The 23,330-nt window shown below is 46.6% G+C and overlaps 1 protein-coding gene across 1 annotated transcript in view; it reads right to left on the bottom strand.

Moving 5' to 3' along the window:
- Window positions 1-23,330, bottom strand: part of lama4 (laminin, alpha 4) — a 214,094-nt gene that overhangs the window by 3,200 nt on the left and 187,564 nt on the right. Inside the window, exons 33-39 of the mRNA XM_038799653.1 lie at window positions 15,816-16,009; window positions 14,940-15,129; window positions 10,440-10,595; window positions 7,481-7,640; window positions 6,798-6,928; window positions 6,503-6,596; window positions 4,590-4,709 (exon numbers count right to left, since the gene is read on the bottom strand). Coding sequence (XP_038655581.1) covers window positions 4,590-4,709; window positions 6,503-6,596; window positions 6,798-6,928; window positions 7,481-7,640; window positions 10,440-10,595; window positions 14,940-15,129; window positions 15,816-16,009 — 1,045 coding nt within the window. The remainder of the gene's footprint in view (window positions 1-4,589; window positions 4,710-6,502; window positions 6,597-6,797; window positions 6,929-7,480; window positions 7,641-10,439; window positions 10,596-14,939; window positions 15,130-15,815; window positions 16,010-23,330) is intronic.

Here is a 23,330-nt window from a genome sequence, read left to right as displayed (position 1 = left end):
AAAACAAAACAGAAAATTATTATTTGAGCTGCCCTAGCTTTAGTTAATAATTACATAATGCTTATCAAGCTGACTGAAACACGAGGCGCGATTCTTCAGTTTCAAATCTAAGTGCTCATGCCAGTGGAGAATCGAGACTGTGACCCTCCCATTCAGCAGCACCCTCCCATTCAGCCATCCATAAGACCACAAGACATAGCAGCAGAATTAGGCCATTCAGCCCATCGAGTCTGCTCCACCATTCAATCATGGCTGATGTGTTTCTTATCCCCATTCTGCCTTCTCCCCATAACCCCTGATCCCTTTATTAATCAAGAACTTATCTATCTCTGTCTTACAGACACTCAGTGATTTGGCCTCCACAGCTTTCTGCAGCAAAGCATTCCACAGATTCACCACCCTCTGGCTGAAGACATTTCTTCTCATCTCAGTTTTAAAGGATCAACCCTTCAGTCTGAGGTTATGGCCTCGGGTTCTAATTTTTCCTACTAGTGGAAACATCCTCTCCATATCCACTCTATCTAGGCCTCTCTGTATCCTGCAAGTTTCAATAAGATCCCCCCCCCTCAACCTTCTAATCTGCAACGAGTACAGATCCAGAGTCCTCAACCGCTCCTCATATGACAAGCTCTTCATTCCAGGAATCATTCTTGTGAACCTCCTCTGGACCCTTTCCAAGGCCAGCACATCCTTCCTTAGATATGGGTCCCCACCTTCAGACCTCTCCCCATGGCATAGCCAATGGTGCATTGCCCGCTCACACTGACACCCTGACAATGACACCCTAGCCTGGCACATTGAATCCCGAGGGGGTCAAGGAGGTAAATTTATTGCTCATGTGCCCCTCTGCTGCTGCCAGGCTGCAGAGAGAGGGCCCCCAAGAGGCCTGGGGGTTGGGTGTGCTCGGGCTGGGAGTAAGGGGTTGACCTCAGGTCCCTCCCCCAGGATGGGGGTCCTGTTTCTGGATGCCCATTTTAGTCCTGCTAAATATAACTCTTGGCATGGTGATCTCAGGCAGCCCTCTGTTCAAAATCATATTATCTTTGTGTGTGAACTGTTTTAACTTTGAAGTGCCTTCATACTCTGAACTGCTCTACCTGACAGCTGATGAGCAAATCAGACATTTCATTGATGTTTCAAGCCAGGAAGCTGCTGGGACTTTCGCTTTCTTCACATCTGTTCCCTCAGTGCTGTGCTTTTAACACTGCTGCTTTTGAAGTGTCTGAGCTTTCTAGAAAGTTCACAATACTTTAAAGCTTTGAAATCCCTGACATCCTTTGAAATGCGTTGCACTCATTCAATTTCACAGTGCAGTACTTTTAACTAGCCTTTGAATAATGGTTCAAACAGTTGCCAGGAGGAGGTTTGCTTATTTATCTTTCCCTCACACTTGAATGTATCTGACGTAGCCTCCATTGATCTTAACCACAATATTTATTACCATCCATGTTCTGATTAACAGCAACTGGTCAATTCAAAAGCACAAAGCAGTTTCACTTCACTTTTATAACCACGAAAAGTACTTAGCATTGTGCTAACCCCTTAACCCCCAGGCCGAGCCCACCCAACCCCCAGGGCCCTTGGAGGACCTTCCTGCTGCAGCCTGGTAGCGGCAGAGGGCACATGAGCAAAGGACTAACCTCCTCAACCCCCACTCCCTTGGGGTCCATTGCGCCAGGACAGTGCTTGTCAATACTTGCCCTCCCAGTGGAGTTCCTGCTGGGGGTATTGGAGCATAACAGAGGGTTGCAGATTCAAGCTTCCAGCCTGTTAATTGCATTCAGTTGAATGCATATGAGCTGTTTGCATGTTCCCGCCGGCGCAGGGCGGTAAGCACATTATGGCGGAGGGGCAGGACTGGGAACAGGCCTGCTGCCCAGCGCCAATCCCATTTTGGGCCAATGTGGGATTTTTCACCCGATCGGGATTTATGATTTTAGCGGGCAGGAGTGGAGAGTCCCCGCCACCTTGGTGAACACAATGCCAATTCAAATTTGTCTACTTCTCTTTAGTCACCACAATGATTACAGCAGTTGAAAGGAGCCGATCAGGAAAACCAGAGTTGGGTAATAGAGTCATAGCGGTCTACAGCACAGAAAAGGCCTTTTGGCCCATCCTGTCGGTGCCAATCAAAAACAACCATCTAACTATTCTAATCCCATTTTCCAGCACTTGGCCCATAGCCTTGTATGCCTTGGCATCGCAAGTGTACATCTGAATACTTCTTAAATGTTATGTGGGTCTCTGCCTCCACTACCCTTTCAGTCAGTGAGTTCCAGACTCCCACTATCCTCTGGGTAAAAAAAGTTTTGCATCGCATCCCCTTTAAACCTTCTACCTCTTACTTTAAATCTATGCCCCCTAGTCATTGATCCCTCCACCAAGGGGAAACATTTCTTCCTGTCTATTTTATCTATGCCACTCATAATTTTATACATCTCAATCATGTCCCCTCTCAGTCTCCTCTGCTCCAAGGAAAACAACCACAGTTTATCCAATCTCACTTCATAATTAACACACTCCAGCCCAGGCAACATCCTGGTAAATCTCCTCTGCACCCTTTCCAGTACTATTACATCCTTCCTATAATGCGAACTGCACAAAATACTGTCGCTGTGGCCCAACCAACATTTTATGCAGTTCCAAAATAACCTCCCCGCTCTTAAACTGCATGCATTGGCTAATAAAGGCAAGTATATGATATGCCTTCTTCACCACTTTATCCACCTCCTCTTCTACCTAAGGGACTGGCATAAATGCACACCAAGATCCTTCTGCTCCCTGGTGCTTCCCACAGTCCTTCCATTTATCATGTATTCCCTTACCTTGTTTGTCCTGCCCAAGTGCATCACTTCACACTTATCCGGATTGAATTCCATTTGCCACTGATCAGCCCATCTGACCAGCCCATCTATATCCACCTGTAATCTTGGGCTATCCTCACTTTTTACCCCATCAATTTTTGTATCATCCATAAACTTACTGATCAACCCTCCTAATAAATGCATTCTTTCTGACATGGCCAACATGGCCAAACAAATAAATAAAAATTCCTTTCAAAAATCATTTCGCAACACCTACAAAGTGGGTGTCGATGAAAATAGCTATTTGGTATATCTCTGTTCATTCATGTAGAAAGGATCTAGTCAGCGCACATCATTCAGTACCTGCTAGAATTTTATCTTCAATACCCCACCAAGAGTTACTTCATGTGTTAATTATGCATAAAAAGTATCTTAAACCTCTTTAAATTGTTTTTTGGCAGTTCAAACTCATGTTTATCCCTATTCTACTATTGTTTAATTTGTAACAAGCATAGAATCTCTATAGTGCAGAAGGAGGCCATTTGGCCCATTGAGTCGGCACCTCTCCTCTAAAATAGCACCCTACCAAGACCCACTCCCCATCCTATACCCGTAACCCCACCATCCTACAATAAGGGGCAACTTTTTCATGGCCAATTCACCTAACCTGCATAGCTTTGAACTGTGGGAGGAAACTGGAGCACCCAGAGGAAACGCAGACACTGGAGAAAGTGCAAATTCCACACTGTGGTCAGAATTCAACTTGGGTCCCTCAAGCTGTGAGGCAGTGAGTGCAGTATGATGCTTATGCCAGCATAATGTTATATGTTTACTATTTTTATACCAATTGCTATCATATAAACTCTATGAGTATATTTCTTAATCATCTCACAAGCAATAAAAGCTGAAGCTTTCCATGATTTAATAATGTCTTTAATTACTCTGTTGGAGAAGGAGGGTATTAAGGATTACAGAAAGGTAGATCGAGTTAAGGTACAGATCAGCCATGATCTTACTGAATGGTGGAAAAGATTCGAGGAGCTGAATGATCTACTTGTGTTCCTAAATTTTGACTGAAATGCAGGAGAAAGACTGCATTCTGCATTTTGGGAGAACATGCATAGATTCAATTCGGTACAGCCTGACTGCCTTTTTTAGAGTACCCAATTCCTTTTCTCCAATTAAGGGGCAATTTTACGTGGCCAATTCACCTACCCTGCACATCTTTGGGTTGTGGGGCTGAAACCCAGGCAAACACAGGGAGAATGTGCAAAGACCACTTGGAACCTTTGGGGAAATGATTGAGGTTGTAGGGTACCCTTTCATTCCTGAAGTCCCAGGAGTGCGATTTGCAAGGAGGTGTCTCCATTGAACTTGTGGGCTCCCCACATTGCAGAAGGCTGCTTCGCCGCTGGCAAATTTCCAGTGAACCCCTCAAAAATTGCCCTAATTGCAGCCTTATGTATTTACATTAGCTGTCCAGCTGCCTCTGTGGAATGGACAACCGAACACGCTCTGCCCCAGGAAAGATTCCCAGTAGCAGGAATGTCCAGGGAACTGTCTCCAGATGGCTCACCCTGTGTCCTGGCCCCCACTTCACCAACAAACCCCCACCTCTCTCTCACCCCAATCCCCTCATCATCCCCCTATCTCTAACCCTACTTATGCAGGACTGGGAAAATTCTGCCGAATAGCATAGTTTCACCGAAGTAGTTCAAGATAATAATAATCCCTTTGCAATATGGCTGCATTTGAGTGTAGAAAAGATTCAAACATTGTGTTTACCTGGCACTCCACCAACGAACACTGGCTCCTTCGTATTTGAAGAGTGTGAACTTATTGGCCCCACAACGTAGTTCACCTCAGAGTCCACGTCCAACTGCACAACATTTGCATCTCGGATAACTAAGTGAGCAGAAAAATAAAGACACTGAGATAAAATAATAGGGATGGAAGGCAAAATGTAATTATTTACAAATGTAAGAAAATGGATTGGGTGACAGTGGTTTCAATATTGACGTTTGACCTCTGGGACCTGGGTTAGAACTGATTCAAGTCTCTTTTTGCCAGTTGTGAGGATACCATATAAAATGAGCTTTGGTAGCTTCAAACCAGTTTCCATCATTGCATGGGCCCACAAACTAAACTATCCTTAATGTCGCTCGAAGAAAGGGAGGAAATTTTATGCATTAGGAAATGAGCGCCCAAAACATGCAGTGGGCCATCTGCAATGCCTCAGCCCTCACCCATCAAGTCCAGGCAATTTATTTCCATCTTTACTTTGCATCTCTGACTTGATGACGTCCTGTCTGAATTTTGTGGGCCTTGAATTTTGGAGAGAGCGGTTTTGGCATGGTTGCCTCCTTGATAAATTCTAAATCAGATTATCAATATCCAATATGGGCGGCACGATAGCACAGTGGTTAGCAGTGTTGCTTCACAGCACCAGAGTCCCAGGTTTGATTCCCAGCTTGGGTCACTGTCTGTATGGAGTCTGCATGTTCTCTCTGTGCCTGCATGTGTTTCCTCCGGGTGCTCCAGTTTCCTCCCACTAGTCCCGAAAGATGTGCTGTTAGGTAATTTGGACATTCTGAATTCTCCCTCTGTGTACCGGAACAGGCCCTGGAATGTAGCGACTCTGGGCTTTTCCCAGTAACTTCATTGCAGTGTTAATATAAGCCTACTTGCGACAATAAAGAGTATTATTATTATTAGTGCCAGCAACATGAGATGGATATAAATTAATGAGAACATCTCATCACACTCTATATTTGTCCCTATTGGATAAATAGCTTACACCTGTGTAGGTCAGCAATGGAAGTTCATCTGTCAGCCTGTGAATCAATCTGCATGATCTTTCACATCTTTACACTCTTCTCCAAGTGAAGAATCACAAGATATGCAAACAACAACTCTCGAAGCCAACAATGACAAAAAGCTTGCAAATTCCTCCATCAGGGTGTGCTCTGATGAGGTTAATACTCAGGTATATTATTAGCCAGAGTACATAGAAATCTTTGTTTCCCTTTTAACCGTGTTATAATGCTTAATCTTAACACCGGGTGCCTGCAATAGGAAGTGTTGCACTTCACAGAATCACAGAGTTACCTTGATTAGCACAAAAGAAGTTAACAAGAAGGTGTCAAAATTCAATGAATTGATCTCAGATGACTGGAAATAATAAAAATGGAAACTGCGTGACTGAATGAATGAACTCAAATGTAATCATTGGCAATAAAATGAAAAAAATTCTGCGTTAATTCTCATCATTGCAGTTATTGTCCAGTATTAACCTTAGAATCCCTACAGTGAAGAAGGAGGCCACTCGGCCCCTTGAGACCTTCCGAAAGAGCATCTACCCCACTTCCCAGCCCTATCCCCTTAACACAGGAACCCCATCTAACCTACACATCTTTGGAAACTAAGGGGCAATTTAGCATGGCCAATCCACCTAACCTGCACACCTTTGGACTGTGGCAGGAAACCTGAGCACACGAAGGAAACCCACACAGACACGGGTGGAAGTGCAAACCCCACACGGTCACCCAAGGCCGGAATTGAATCCAGGTCCCTGGCACTGGGACGCAGCTGTGCTAACCACTGTGCCACGATGCCACCCAGTGTTTATGTTCTTGAGATAAGAGTTTGGTAGGAAATTTGCAAATGATTATCAGTGATATAATTAAAATGACCATCACCTGCTATTCTGTGCCATCGACCATCACACAGACTTTGCTTTGTCGTGACTGATGTTTCAAACTCTGTAGTTCCATTACTGACTTTCAATTTCACCTGCAATTAATTAAAATTTAGAGTGAAAACTTATCAGAAACACATAAGCATCTCTAAATTAATGGGCTGAAAATCAGGTTGGCTCCATTACTGCTACACAACATTTGCTGCTCAACTGTCTTCTGTTTTACACCAAGCCTAGGTGATCCAATACGCACAGTGAAAGAAAAATTTGCCTACATTTGCTTTTTACTCCCTTACCTGTCCATATTCCATGAAGAGATTCAGATATTTCCGGTTGTAACTATGAATATGGAGCAGTATTCCTGAATGATTTCTAGCACGAACTTCAAAAACAATTTCAAATTGTAATCCTAAATTGAATGAATCATCTGAAAGTCAAGTGCAAAAATTCTGATTATTATACCATAATAAATTATACATCACTTATGCTGTAATATTAATTGGGCATTATGTTTCATCTTTTAGAAAGTTCCAGACGAGGTAAGCATTGGACACGATTCAACGGCCTTGTCCCGCCCGACTTGGCTTTGAATCTCCTGAGATTTGTGACTCTCGAAAGGTTTTGCGCGATTCAACAGTCATGATTCATGTCGGTCTGCCCTCACGCCAACGTGAATGGACATTCTTACGGGGGAAAGATTCAGGCTTAGAGGCTTGATGATGAGATGTTAATATGTGGAAATGACGTTCCCGATGTTGAACTGGCAGTTGCGGGGACAAATGTCTCACGCTTTTACATCAGCATGAAACGTGATTTGGGCATCTCGCGAGATTATCCAGCCCCGTCGCTAAACCCGCATAATAAAAGCAGGAGCGGAAAATCCCGGCCACTTTTTCAGTCGACTTCGAAATAACTACATTATACTTTCTATTTATCCTTATAAAAATGAGGAATGATAGGATGTGTTGGTTTGATTTACCCAGAATCACATATCCTCCTCCTGGGGAAAAGTATGTTCCAGATTCAGTTTGACCTTCGAAACAAGGTGTAACTCCAAACGTCTGGGTAGGTGGTGAAAGCCACTGTCGATTTAGCTGGAAGTTCTGAAGACAACCATTAAAACTTTGGACTGATTTGATCTGAGAAAAAAAAATTGTAATTAATTCATTATGCAATTATTTGCACTGTCACCAGATGTTTGGTACACTTGTAGTGCAGCATTCACTGAGTATTGTGCAGGAGCTGCTTGCTGAGCTTTTTCCATTTTTTAGGCTTCAAATAGTGAAACATTTTGGAAAACCAGTGAACCGATCCTACAATGGCTTCCTATGGGTGCTTCCCCTCTCAAAGCCCAACTCCATGGACATGTGAATCACATGGACCTTGTATCCAGATGGGAACGATAATTATCAAGGCTTTATATTCCCAACTTTCTCATATTTGAAACTGAGTAGCCAATTTAATGTAGAGGTATGGTGTCTTAAAACCAGCCTCCTCAGAACCAAGGCAACAATTAATTTATGACCTTGCTTTTTTCGGGTTTGGTGATTTGTGCAATAGGTAGTTTGTGTCAAGCTGGGACAGGTAGGATCAACATAGAACATACAGTGCAGAAGGAGGCCATTCGGCCCAATGAGTCTGCACCGACCCACATTAAGCCCTCACTTCCACCCTATCCCTGTAACCCAAAACCCCCTCTTAACCTTTTTGGTCACTAACGGCAATTTAGCATGGCCAATCCACCTAACCTGCACATCTTTGGACTGTGGGAGGGAACTGGAGCACCCGGAGGAAACCCACGCCAACACGTGGAGAACGTGCAGACTCCACACAGGCAATGACCCAGCAGGGAATCGAACTTGGGACCCTGGCGTTGTGAAGCCACAGTGCTATCCACTTGTGCTACTGTGCTGCACTTTCACAGTAACTTCATTCAAGCCTACTCGGGCAGCACGGTAGCATGGTGGTTAGCATAAATGCTTCACAGCTCCAGGGTCCCAGGTTCAGTTCCCGGCTGGGTCACTGTCTGCGGAGTCTGCACGTCCTCCCCGTGTGTGCGTGGGTTTCCTCCGGGTGCTCCGGTTTCCTCACACAGTCCAAAGATGTGCGGGTTAGGTGGATTGGCCATGCTAAATTGCCCGTAGTGTCCTAAAAGTAAGGTTAAGGGGGGGGTTGTTGGGTTACAGGTATAGGGTGGGTTTGAGTAGGGTGATCATTGCTCGGCACAACATCGAGGGCCGAAGGGCCTGTTCTGTGCTGTACTGTTCTATTCTATTCTATTCTACTCGTGACAATAAGCGATTTTCATTTCATTTCATTTCATTTCAAGGGTTGCTCAGAGTGCAGGAGTAGATGGGTGTGCAAGCGGTGAAGGGAGTAACTATTCAGATGCTACAGCATGCTAATTAAAGGCACAATCCCAAAAAATAACAATCTTATAAAATTTTACATTTGTAACAAATTGCACTTCCTTAAGGGGTCAGGAATATACAGCACAATATATCAGGGGAGGCAGTGGGCTCCAAAGGCCAGTATTAGTCTGAAGGAAAATCACCAAAGTCACTCACTTGCTAAACTCATACAAATTTGCATGTTCACAAGACCTACTTTTGCCAATTCCCATTAGATGAATGGGCTGTAGGATAATAATCAATAATAATAATCTTTATTAGTGTCACAAGTAGGCTTACATTAACACTGCAATGAAGTTCCTGTGAAAAGCCCCTAGTCGCCACATTCCAGCACCTGTTCGGGTACACTGAGGGAGAATTCAGACAGCGGATTCTCCGACCACCAGCCGGGTTGGAAAATCCCCGGGGGGCGGCGCGAATCCCGCCCCAACGCCGGCTGCCGTATTCTCCGGCGCCATTTTTTGGGCGGGGGTGGGGTTCACGCCATGCCGGTGGGGGCCGCTGGTAGCGGTTCCCCTGGCAATTCTCCGGGCCCCGATGGGCCGAGCGGCCATCCGTTTTTGGCCAGGTCTGCTGGCATATGTTAGACATGGTCACACACTGCGAGACCTGGCAGGTAAGTTGGCACCCAAGATCGGGTGTGACGCCGATCCCGTGATTCTCCGGTCCCCGGCGAATCACCGGCAATTGCGCGGGCGCACAATCAACGCAGCGCCGGTTGGAGGCCATTGAAAGAGGCCCCCGCGTCGATTCACCGAGTGCAGCTGACCGAGTTCCCGATGCCGTGGTTCTCTCATGGTTCCACCTGTCGGGAACTCGGCGTGGTGGCTGGGAATCAGTCTGTTGCCACCCTGGTGGGGGGGGGTTATCGTTCACCGAGGGGGGGGGGGGGGGGGCTCCAGGTAGGCCAGGCTACCGATCGGGGGCAAGCGGGGGGGGGGGGGGGGGGGGGCTGGTCCGTGATTTGGGTCGGCCATGTCGCGCGGGGTGGCCAACGCAGGCCGCTGCCGTGAGCATGTGCAGCCCCGACCTGACTTGCAGGAGACCCGTATTGGCAGCTAGAGCTGCAAGGACTACTCTGGGGCCCTGTTAGCCCCTGCAAATCAAAGAATCACCCTGGACTTTTCCCAGGTAAGCCCAGAGTGATTCGCGGATGTTTTTTTTGCGGCGTGGAGAGATCGCCCTATTGTTGAAGAATCCTGCCCCTCCTCTCAGCAATGCTGGTGAAATTATGAAGACAACGGAATGAAAAATATCAGATGAAAATATAATAGCCAGTCAGACCAAACAGGTGTATAATGAGTAGCTGTTTATAGCAAAATGAAAGTCATTTCTTTTTTACAATACTGAATTATTGATAATTTGTTGCATTATCCAAAAATGTTTTGATTTGAAAGTACACACATGGCTGATAGTCTTCTAGATCAGCCTGTAGCAAAGACAGAATGTATTGGAGAAACATGAATCCAATGTCACAACTTATACATTGCCGTTATACTGTGATGGTGTAGTGTTAGAGTAACTTACCTGAATGTTTTTGGCAGCTTTTCCCAGTGGGACACCACCTACATAAAATGGTTCATTTACATGCCATGGATACACAGGACTGCGGAGACTATTCTCCAGAGCGTGGACACCATCTACTATTAAACGACCTTTATTATTTTCATGTGTAAAGATAACCTGAACAAAACAAAAAAAACCCGAAGATTTGAGTTGAGTTGTACTTCGCACATTAAAACAGTTCTTTAAATTTGAAGTTTCTCACCTGTTTCATTTTGCTCAATTATTTTTATATGCGACATTGAGGTTGATATTTCACAGGAATGTGCATCCCGGTGTAAATACGAAATACACATGCCTGTGATTTCTACCATTACCTCTGCTAAAAGGAAGGTTGGAAGGTTTCTTCATGGCAGGTCACACACAGATAGAAACAGGCAGTTGGAAGGAGGTTCTGGAATTCCATGCAAACAATGGGTGCAATTTAACGCCCGAATAAACAGAGTCCCATTTTGGGTGAAACGGGAGTCTGTTGGTTTTTATTTGGCCAGAGCGAGGAACACCCCACCAAGGCCGTACTTACCTCACTTGCTGCAGGAAGAGACCTGGGGCACCATTCCTAAATGCTACCCAGATCATCCGACCCCCCTCGAACTCCACATCCCGGCTCCCGGCCCCCGGCACCCCCCCCCCCCCCCCCCCCCAGTGCCCCAGCGTACCTCTTACGGTGGCCTCAAGCCCACTGCATTCCACCTCTAAAGGGCAGGGCACCCCTGGGCCTGATCCCTGCCACGGCAACCGTAGCATTGTCAGCCTGGCACCACAGCAGTGCCCCAATTAGCCTGGGGCTGCCTAGACGACAGTGCCAAGGTGCCACCCTGCTCAGAGTCCGACCATCCGGTGGCCTCTGATGGCCTGTGAGACCCCCCCACAGATGGTTAAGTTTGATCCACATTTTAGTGACCATCGTAACGCCACCTGGGGGTCTCTCAGGCCATTGGAGGCCCCTGGGTGGTCTGGCTCTGGGTGGGGTGGTACCCTGGCACTCCCGCTGCCAACTGGGCACCTTGGCACTGTCAGTTTAGCACCTTTTTATGGACCAGTGCTAAATGACACCATGGGGAGGTCTCCCAGGCACGGGTGTTCATTCCCGGGCCTCGGGAAATTCTGGCCGCAGCATATTTAAATGAGGGTAATAACTCACTTTGCTCTGTAAATCTTGATCTTGCCCAGCAAGGAGAGACATTCTGAGCATTGCAAATGTCATGAGATTTGACAACCTTGCGCATCACCGAGTTGGGTGCGATGAGGCCTTTCAATTGCGCCCAATGTCAAACTACCCACATTCAGTTTCTTTTCTCAGAGGGTCAAGTTTAAAAAAAAAAATTTTTTCAGGAATTCTGGCCATGATAATTGTCTTGGCCCTTGGTGGAACCCACTTAACCCCTTTAACAGACGTACCATATACACCAGATCTATCTGAGAGCAGCAGCAACAGAATCTTTTTACATAGTAACATGGATCTGAACCCTCTCTGTCAATGACTTTTTTTGTTCAATGGACCATTGTCCAACAAGCCATCCAGGAAATAGTCAAGAAATGCCATGACCAGGCAAAACCAGATAAGACCTAATTTATGGCCTTTAAAGTGGACTTTCTGAATACTGATGTTATGATGCAGTACCTTGTAAAGGGGACAGAAACTAGTTGAGTTGAAATACACACCAGTCACAAAATTGCTTCAACCAGAAGATATTGAGCAGGAGCTCTGACATCACCTTGCAGGAATGACAGGAAAATTGGAGATGGGAGCCTAAGCTAATGTTTGTCTGGGGTCTTGTGAGGATTGGTGGCGAACTGTGAGCCTCGATATGATGAAAATACAAAAAGGACAATTATCTGAATGTTACCAAAATTGAGACTCTTAGAATAGGAGGGTCAGCGTCAGATTATATTTTTTAAAATGGCTTAAGGACGGAAAACAGCATGTCATGGTGAATGATTATATTTCAGACTGTAGGATAGTAGACATTGGAGTACAAGATACCGGATACCAAGGTGTGACAACTGGTGAGAATGATACTAATGCAACAGGACATAGGCTTTTAAAAAATGTGTTTATGGGATGTGGGTGTCACTGGCTAGGCCAGCATTTATTGCCCATCCCCAAAGTTATTTAAGAGTCAACCACATTGCTGTGGATCTGGAGGTACATGTAGACCAGACCAGGTAAAAATAACATTTCCTTCCCGAAAGAGCATTCGTGAACCAGATGGAGTTTTATGAAGATCGAGAATGGTTTCATTCATTTCAGATTTTTATTGAATTCAAATTTCACCATCTGCTGGGGTAGGATAAAACTCAGATTTCCCAGAGCATTACCCTGGGCCTGTGGATTACGAGTCCAGTGACAATGCCACTGCCTCCCCTCTAGCATGAGACCAGTGGCAGATGGAATTTAATACAGATCAGAGTGAGGTGATGCATTTTGGCCAAAGTGATAGGGAGAGTCAATATAGCCTCAATTGCACAATTCTAAAGAGTGAGCAGGGTCAGGGGGCTCATGTGCACAGAATCTTGAAGGTGGCAGGACACAGGGGTGGTGGCAGCGGAGATGATCAAAGATTCAAAAGGAAATTGGATGGGCACTTGAGAGCAATAAACTTGCAGGATAATGGGGATAGAATGGGAAAATGGGACTGACTGGACTGCTCCAGAGAGCCGGCATAGACTCAATGGGCCGAATAGAGTCCTTCTGTGCCATAAGCAACACTATGACAATAGTAAAAGTATGAATAACCAGGTTTTCTCGCAGATTATATCACCTTTAAATATATTGCTACTTGTATCCTTGAAGTATCATGTTTGAATAACAGAATTACATGAGAAAGATCTTGGCAAATGATAACAATTTTACACTCATTAACCAGTTTTTAAAGACTAATGCTATGAAGTTCTGCAGTCATTTAAAATAGAATATTTTATACTGTTGTCTGTGGACCCATGGTGATCTTCAGTGACCTTCAAGGGAGTCCGTGATGCGGGGGTAACATTATGGATGGGCAATGTGGCATGAGCATAGCAGGCCATGTTCGAAAGTAAATGACTGTGCATTGGTCCGGGCCTGCTTTGCTCTCTATGCTGCTGCTGCTCCATCCATGCTGTGCTCTCCTTCTGTTCCCCACCACACCCCTCATTCTCCCCTTTGCCCCCTTCCTCCAGTGTTGTTTCTGTGCTTTCATTTCTTCAGCTCCTGCTGTTTTCAGGCTTCTACTCCGTCTGAACTGTGTTTCTCCCGCGCACCTGTTCCCCTAGTGATTTCTCCATGCCCTACTTTCCCAAGGCTCCCGTTCTCTCTATGTTCTTGCCAAGAAGACTGCAGTGAGAAGCAGGCACACCTACGCCACTGATAGCTGCAAATAAAATTGGTTTTCTTAAACACAAAATTAAAACAAACTTTACATGCAGCACTTCCATTAAGTGTGTGTTATAAGTGATAATTTTGATGGGGGAGCCCATGTGCTAATCTATTTGACAAAAAAAGGTTTGAGACCCACTGAATTAACAATGAGCAACATAATGAAAATTACTACTTGAATAGTTTTAAATTACTTTATGAAAATTAAATAGTTATAAATTCCCCTCAGAACTCAACAGGGTAAATTGAATATCATGACTTTAAGGGACCCAATGAGAGGCATGGCTGATCTGTATAGGACCAATGCTTGTGGTTTTTTTCACTGTGATGTTTTGATTGCCTAGTAGCAAGTTATTGCTGCAATTAGGATCAGAGATGGGCTCATCTTTATTGGGCTAGGTCAATATTTAAGTATTACATTGCTGTACTTAAAAAGAAAAAAAGAATGACTTACATTTATATCATTCCTTTCATGATGCATCAAAATGTTTTACAACTGGTGAAATACTTTTGAAGTATTGTCACTGTTGTAATGTAGGAAATGTGGTCAACAATTTGCACCCAGCAAACTCCCAGCAATGAGATAGTGATCAGATAATCTTATTTTTAGTGATATTACCCTATTTATAGCACCTGATATTATGGTGCTACTAATGCAGGGGTGAATAAGGCCAATAAGAAATTGGCATTATCATTGGACACCCGTAGGAACATAGGTTATACACATAATTTGATTCAAAAACAAGTATTCACTGCTAGTTCTTTACATATTTTGAGACAGTTGCTAAAATGGGCTTGATACTAGGATAAAACACATTTTTACATAAAGAGAAAAATAGCGTTACTGTCGGGGTACAATGTGCACCCAATCCATCTTTGTCAACTGGGGAAATGTCACTAATGCAAAGTGTACAAGGATACACTGAATGCTAATATGTTGATTGCAAACTCAGTAACCCAGTGCATTTTCTCGCTATAAAAATCATTTTCTGTTAATACATCACAACAGATTGCACATCACTAATGTGCACATCACTGCTAATATGTTCTTTCAAAGAGTAAAGAACTTAAAAACGTTCTCATTAAAAGATTTCTGTCTGACTTACATTGTGCCAGAGACCATCATTATATTTCTCTGAACTCTTTATCTTCAATTTTTCCCGACCATTGCTGAATGAGTAAATGAAGTGACCACGGGCAATGAAAAGTGCCATGAATTGGTCTTCCTCTTTATTTGCCACGTAAAATATAAGTCCATGAGAAGATTGGGTTCTCACACTGACAGAGAAATTAGATCTGAAAATGCAAATACCATTACAACAGTCAATAAAACAAATCCATGCATTGACTTTTGAATGACCTTTCTTGAGTTAATTTTCAAACTATTTTAATATTATCAGAACATCTCAGAATCAAAAATGATTCTGCCAGTCTCCTGACATAGCTCTGGTTCGAGTGCATTAGACGATTCACAATTTAGGCTAGGACCTTAACGCACTAGATCCTGACCTTGCAAGGGAGTTTCCACTTGCCCGAAGAAGGAACAGATCAGGGACAGAAGCTTTGATTTTGTGATTTCCCACATCACTGAACTACAGAGGGACCCAGCTTAAGATTGATGATGTTGTGCCACAGGCTTCACCTGGAGATGTTTTCAGGACCGAGTCCAGACAGTTTAAAAAATAATTTAAATTTACTATCCTTGCAAGGAGCTTGCTAAAAACGTTACTGGCTGGGAATTTTGCTCCTCCCCTCCAAAGCCAGTTAAATATCCCACTAATTATTCAGTCTTTTGTGGGAGTAGCTCCCTATAAACATAGGTCCCCATCATTGGCACAACAATGAAGGTATCTTCAGTTATAATCAGTTATTACAACTTATTTCTTCTATTTTAATTTATTTTTTGCAGGTAGAGTCACTGCCAGCTCAATCTCAACAGAACCTTGGCCCACAGAAAATACATTCCAATTCCATTTACTCACTTGCGATTGAAAAATTCAGGAATTCCATAAATCTCCTGTCGGCTGTTGGGAATTCCTCCATATTGATATGCATGTTGGATTGTCTTGGGATTGTTTGGTAGATAGCAATGTGCATCATCTTGCAGTTTATTTCCTTCTATATTTGGACTATAGGCTACTGGAACTTTTCGTAATTCTGCTTTATCGCTGTCCACCTTTATCAAAAGAACATTTGATAAGTTAGAACATAGAACAGTACAGCACAGAACAGGCCCTTCGGCCCTCAATGTTGTGCCGAGCCATGATCACCCTACTCAAACCCACGTATCCACCCTATACCCGTAACCCAACAACCCCCCCTTAACCTTACTTTTTATTAGGACACTACGGGCAATTTAGCATGGCCAATCCACCTACATCCCGCACATCTTTGGACTGTGGGAGGAAACCGGAGCACCCGGAGGAAACCCACGCACACAGGGGGAGGACGTGCAGACTCCACACAGACAGTGACCCAGCCGGGAATCGAACCTGGGACCCTGGAGCTGTGAAGCATTTATGCTAACCACCATGCTACCCTGCTGCCGCAAAGTTACAAAGTTACAAAGGAACATAGGAACAGGAGTAGACTATTCAACTCATCGAGCCTGCTCTGTCATTCAATACGATCATGGCTGATCATCCACTTCAATGTCTTTTACACACACTATCCCCATTTCCTTTGTGTCATTGGTGTTTAGAAATCTGTTAATCTCTGCTTTAAACATATTCAATGACTGAATTTGAATAGCCCTCTGGGGTGGGCAGCACGGTAGCACACTGGTTAGCACTATTGCTTCACAGTGCCAAGGTCCCGGGTTTTATTTCCGGCTTGGGTCACTGTTCTCCCCGTGTCTGCGTGGGATTCCTCCAGGTGCTCTGGTTTTCTCCCACAAGTCCCGAAAGACGTGCTTGTTTGGTGAATTAGACATTCTGAATTCTCCCTCTGTGTACCCGAACAAGCGCCGAAGTGTGGCGACTAGAATATGTTCACAGTAACTTCATTGCAATGTTAATCAATGCCTACTTGTGACAATAATGAAGATTATTATATCATTATGCAGAATTCTAAAGATTCATAACCCTCATCTCAGTCCTAAGTGACTTCCACCTTATTTTGAAATTGTGTCCTCTGGTTTTAGACTCCCTAACCAGGGGAAACATCTCACCTACTTCTACCCTGTCTATTCCTTTATGTATTTTTTTAGGTTTAAAAGAGGTCACCTCTCACTCTTCAAAACTCTAGAGAACGCAGGCCCAGTTTCCCCAATCTCTCTTCATAGGCCAGGCCCAACAATCCAGGAACAAGTCTGGTGAACCTTTCCAGCACTCCCTCTATGGCAATAACATTCTTCTTTAGGTAAGAAGGGGGCCAAAACTGCACACAGTACTCCAGGTAGGGTCTAACCAAGTTTCTATACAATTGAAGCAGGATTTCTCTACTCTTGCACTCAGTTACTCTTCCGAGTAAAGCCGACATACCATTATCTTTCCTAATTGCTGGCTCCATCTGCATGTGATCTTTCAGTGATCTATTGATGATGACACCAGGTCCCTTTGTAAATTGACACTAATAATAATAATAATCGCTTATTGTCACGAGTAGGCTTCAATGAAGTTATTGTGAAAAGCCCCTAGTCGCCACATTCCGGCGCCTGTTCGGGGAGGCCGGTACAGGAATTGAACCCGCGCTGCTGGCCTTGTTCTGCATTACAAGCCAGCTGTTTAGCCCACTGTGCTAAACCAGCCCCTATCTGATCTCTTACCATATAAGAAATACTCTGCACATCTGTTCCTCCTACCAAGTGGATAACTTCACATTTTCCCGCATTATACTCCATCTCCCATGTTCTTACCCACTCACTAACTCTGTTTAAATCCTCTTTAAGCTGCTTTGCATCTTCCTCACAACACACATTGCCACCTAGCTTGGTATCATTCACAAACTTGGAAGTATTGGGCGGCATTGTCCCCTACCCGGCGGGACGGGGGGTGCCGGTGTAGGGGAGTTGCGCCAACCACTCCAGTGTCGGGCCTCCCCAAAGGTGCAGAATTCTCCGCACCTTTGGGGGCTAGGCCCGCTCTGGAGCGGTTGGCACCACGCCGACTGGCGCCAAAACCGGAACCAGCGGCCTTTCAGGCCCGCCGCCAGTCACCGTGGCCACTGTGGGGGCACCCCCCAGGGTCCGATCGGCCCGCGCCCCCCCCAGGGCCCCGGTGGCCCAGTCGCACCGCCGATCCCGCCGCCACCAGAGGTGATTCAAACCTCGGCGGCGGGAGAGGCCACCCAGCGGCGGGACTTCAGCCCATCGCGGGCCGGAGAATCGCCGCAGGGGGCTCGCCGATCGGCGCGGACGTCACGCTGATCAATGGGCCGTGATTCCCGCCCCCGCCAATTCCCGGGTGGCGGAGAATCTCTGCCACAGCAGGAGCGGGATTTTCGGCAGCCCCTGGCGATTCTCCAACCCTGCTGGGGGTTGGAGAATTTCGCCCATTATATTTGGTCCTCACATCCAAATTGACATATATTGTGAACATCTGGGGCCCAAGTAGTGATCCTTGACATACCCACTTGTTAGAACCTACCAATACAAGGTAACTTATGTTCTCTGTCTGTTAACCAATCCTTAATCCATGGCAATATATTACCTCCTATCTCTTATGCTTTAATTTTGCTAAAGAACCTACTGTCGAGCACTTCGTCAAAAACCTTCTGAAAATCCAAGGAACTATGTCCACTGGCTCCCCTTTATCAATTCTGTTAGTAGCATCCTCAAAAAACAGGTCCGTCAAACATGATTTCCCATTCATAGATCCATGTTGAATCTGCCAATCAGAGTATTATTATCCATGTATCCATTTATTCTATCCTTTAGAATAGATTCTAGCGACTTCCGGTGGTGGCCATGGAGTAGGAGGCCAGTTATCTGGTAGCTCCCGCTCGTGGTAGACTTTTGGGACCTTTTCTCCCGACTTTTGTGGGATTAGATCAGAAAAATTGGAAGCCGGTGAAGCAGAGAGGAGGAATCCTCCACCAGTTTATGGAGAAGTGGACAAGAAGTGGTCTAAAAAGAAGAAATTGCCAGACAAAAAAGGGTATGGAACCTCCAGCACAGGAGAACATGGCAGAGGCACAGGAGCTGGGATTGGCAGAATAGTAGTCAATGGAGCAGCTGGTGAAATTTATACAGGAGAGTTTCATAGCTACTTCGAAGATAGGAGCAGGAGGAGGCCTTTTGGCCCTTCGAGCCTGCTGTGCCATTCATCACGATCATGGCTGATCATCCGATCAGTAGCCTAATCCTGCTTTCTCCACATCGTCTTTGATCCCATTCGCCCCAAGTGCTATATCCAGCCGCCTCTTGAATATATTCAAAGTTTTAGCATCAACTACTTCCTGTGGCAATGAATTCCACAGGCTCGCCACTCTTTGTGTGATGGTCAAGAACATTACTTTGGATCACCGGACAAGGCGATGGACTTTGTTAAGGACTAAAGACTGGCAGGTGATTGAGGACATTGCATTTGGGGGGGGGGGGGGGGGGGGGGGGGGGGGGCAGTAATGCCGTGCCTGTGCTATTACATTCATTTTCATTTTCGGTTGTACATGGAGTGCTTTTTGTATCTATTTTTGGGCCGTTGCTCAGTTTTCTATGCGGGTTAACTTTGTTCTTGTGAGGGGATGGTGGGGAGTTTTCTTCGTTGTGTTTGTTGGGGATTGTGATATTTTGAATATGTATGTTCGAGCTGGGGGGGGGGGGGGGAGAGAACAATGGGGGTTAGGATGTTCGGCGCCATAGGTGGGGGCTACCAGGCTGGCTGGGTGGGCTAGCTCACAGAAACGCAGTGGGATGATAAGTTTGCTCAGGTGGGTTGGGATTGTTGTTTTGTTAATGGGGGGTTGAGGGGGGTGGGATTGCTGGCAGGGGAGGGACTGATGTTGGAAGATAAATTAGAGGTCGAGGAAGGTGGACGCCCGAGGGCGGGCCTGAGGAGCAACAGGACGCAAGCTGGAGGCTGGTATGAGAAGGGTGATGGTTGATCGGCTGGCGGGGTTGGGGGGTCCCGACCAGGCTGATCAATTGAACTTGAGGAGGTTGAAGGTGGACGTGGAAATGCTACACGAGACATACATGAGGGTTGCGGATGAGTCTAGACTGAGGAAGGGGTGGGTCGGGCAAGCATTTCACTCGGGGTTGGACTCTAAGACTAGGCGGGTTGCGATCCTGATCAATATGCGGGTGTCATTGGAGACAGGGAATATAGTTCCGGACTCGGGGGGGGGTGGGGGGGGGGGGGGGGGGGGGGGGGGGGGGTTGGTAGGTATATCATGGTGAGTGGGGCATTGGAGGGGATACGATGTTAGTAAATATTTATGCACCAATTGGGACGATGCGGAGTTTATGAGGCTGGTGTTAGGGAAGATTCCGGAACTGGACTTGCATAAGTTGATCATGGGGGGGGGACTTCAATACGGTCATTGATCCGAGGTTGGATCGGTCGAGTCTAAGGACAGGAGGGTGCCAGCCGCGGCGAAGGAACAAAAGGGGTTTATGGAGCAGATGGGGAGGGCTCTAATGGCAGAAATAGTAAATACTGAGTACCTGGCGATTGATGTGTCGGAGTTGGTATGTTATCTACAGTGGAGCAGCTGAGGAAGGCGAGGAGGGTGATATATGAGTATGGGGAGAAGGCCAGCAGGATGCTTGCGCACCAGCTAAGGAAAAGGGAGGTGGCTAGGGAGATAGGAAGCATGAAGGACAGAGGAGGGAATACGGTCTTGGACCCAGCAGGGGTGAACGATGTGTTTCATGAGTTTTATAGTCGGCTCTCTGAGTCGGAACTCCCAGCTGGGGTGGAGGGATGAGGCAATTCTTGGAAGGTTTGGAGTTTCTGAAGGTAGAGGATGGGTTGCTGGAGGGGTTGGGAGCCCCGATCGGGATTGCAGAGGTAGTAGAGGGATTGGAGGCCATGCAGTCGGGCAAGGCCCCGGGCCCAGACGGATACCCTGTGGAATTTTATAAGACATTTTTTGGGGTGCTGGTGAGGGCATTTAATGAGGCCAGGGAACGGGGTCCTTCCCCCAACAATATCGCAGGCTTCGATCCTGAAACGGGAGAAGGACCCAGAGCTATGCAGGTCATACAGGCCAATCTCCTTACAGAATGTTGATGCCAAACTGTTGGCTAAAATCTTGGCCTCAAGAACAGAAGATTGTGTCCCGGAGGTTATAGGGGAAGACCAGATTGGGTTTGTTAAAGGCAGACAGCTAACGGCCAACGTTAGAAGGCTCTTAAATGTGATCATGGTGCCCTCCGATGGGAGGGAGATGGAGGTAGTGGTCTCTATGGACGTGGAAAAGGCCTTCTACCATGTGGAGAGGAATCATTTGTGGGAGGTGTTGGAACAGTTCGGGTTTGGGCAGGGCTTCATTGACTAGGTTTGGTTGCTGTACGAGGCACCGGTGGTGAGCCTATGGACAAATCAGCTGATGTCATTCTACTTTAAACTGCACTGGGGGACAAGGCAAGGATGTCCTCTCTCCAAACTGTTGTTTGCCTTGGCCATAGAGCCACTGCCAATGGCGCTAAGAGCATCAAAGGACTGGAAGGGGATAGTCCGGGGGGGGGGGGGGGGGGGGGGGGGGGGGGGGGGGGGGGGGGGGGGGGGGGGGGGGGGGGCAGGGGTTGGAACATAGGGTAGGGTCTTACTATACGCAGACGACATGCTCCTATATATTTCCGACCCTTTAGGGGGGATGGGGGAGATTATGCGGATCTTAGGGGAATTTGGCCGGGTTTCGGGGTACAAATTGAATATGGGTAAAAGTGAGGTGTTCGCAATCCAGACGAGGGGACAGGATAGGAGACTGGGGGAGTTGCCATTCAGAATAGTGGGAGGCAGGTTTTGTTATTTGGGAATTCAGGTGGAACGGGGTTGGGAGCAGCTACATTGGTTAAATTTGACCCGGCTACTTGAACAAATGAAGGAGGGCTTCCGGAGGTGGGACATGCTCCCGCTGTCACTGGAAGGGAGGGTAAGGACCATGAAAATGACGGTCCTCCTGAGATTTGTGTTTGTTTTCTAGTGCCTCCCTATTTTTATACCAAATGCCTTTTTTAAACAGGCGAATAGGGTGATCTCTGGCTTTGTGTGGGCGGGTAAGACCCCGCGAGTAAATAAAGTGCTGCTGGAGCGGACTCGAGGGGTAGGTGGGCTGGCACTGCCGAACTTTAGTAACTACTACTGGGCGACAAATATTGCCATGATCAGGAAGTGGGTAGTGTGGGGTGGGGGGGTGCACAAGTTTGAGGGCATTGGTAATGCCTGTTCTGCCGTTCTCGCCGGCCCGATACTCCACAAGCCTGGTGGTAGTGACGGCCCTGAGAGTCTGGGGACAGTGGAGGACGCATATGAGAGTGGAGGATGCATCAGTGTGGGCTCCAATTTGTGATAATCACCGGTTTGGGAGGGTTTCGGAGATGGTAGAGAGCAGGGATTGAGAGGATGGGGGATCTATTTATTGATGGGAGCTTTCCCTGTTTGGAGGAGAAGTTCGAATTGCCGGGAGGGAATGGGTTTCGATATCTGCAGATAAGGGATATTGTGCGAAGGCAGGTTTCATCCTTTCCGCTCCTACCGCCATATGGGATACAGGACAGGGTAGTTTCTAGAATGGGGGAGGAGAAGGTTTCGGATATCTACAAAGAGTTTATGAAGTGGGAGGAAACCCAGATAAATGAGCTAAAGGGTAAATGGAAAGATGAGTTTGGGGGACATTGAGATTGAGGCGAGTCTGTGGGCGGATGCTTTGAGCAGAGTAAACATGCCCTCATCATGTGTCAGGTTCAGACTGATACAATTCAAGGTTGTTCACAGGGCACACATGACGGTGGCCCGGATTAGCAAGTTTTTCGGGATAGATGACATGTGTGTGAGGTGTGCGGGAGGACCAGCAAACCATGTCCATATGTTTTGGGCATGCCGGAAGCTTAGGGGTTACTGGCAGGGATTTGCGGATGTCATGTCCATGGTACTTAAAACAAGGGTGGAGCCCAGTCCAGAGGGGGCGATCTTCGGAGTGTCGGAAGTTCTGGGAGTCCAGGGGGTGAGAGAGGCTGACGTTTTGGCCTTTGCCTCCTTGGTAGCATGGAGACGAATATTGTTAGAGTGGAGGGACACTATGGGCAGTATTCTCCTCTCCCGATAAAAATCGGGATGGCCGTCGTGAAATCGGCCGAGGTTCACGACGGCCTTGGGACCCGCTCCCTGTACCTAATTCACCCCCACCCGGGGGGCTAGGAGCGGGCCTCTGTCTTTCCCAGCCGCAACCTTGTCGCGCCGGAAATGACGCGCAAAACGGCGCATTTGTGAGGTCATCCGCGCATGCGCGGGTTGCTGGTTCCAACCCGTGCATGTGCGGATGACTTCATCGCGCAGATGGCGCGAACCGTGCATGCGCGGTGGCCGTCTTTCTCCTCAGCTGCCCGGCAAGAC

The sequence above is a fragment of the Scyliorhinus canicula genome, chromosome 6 (assembly GCF_902713615.1).
Source record: "Scyliorhinus canicula chromosome 6, sScyCan1.1, whole genome shotgun sequence".
Lineage (NCBI taxonomy): Eukaryota > Metazoa > Chordata > Chondrichthyes > Carcharhiniformes > Scyliorhinidae > Scyliorhinus > Scyliorhinus canicula.
Note: the sequence above shows the minus strand (reverse complement) of the source record. Positions and strands in the feature narration are given on the sequence as shown.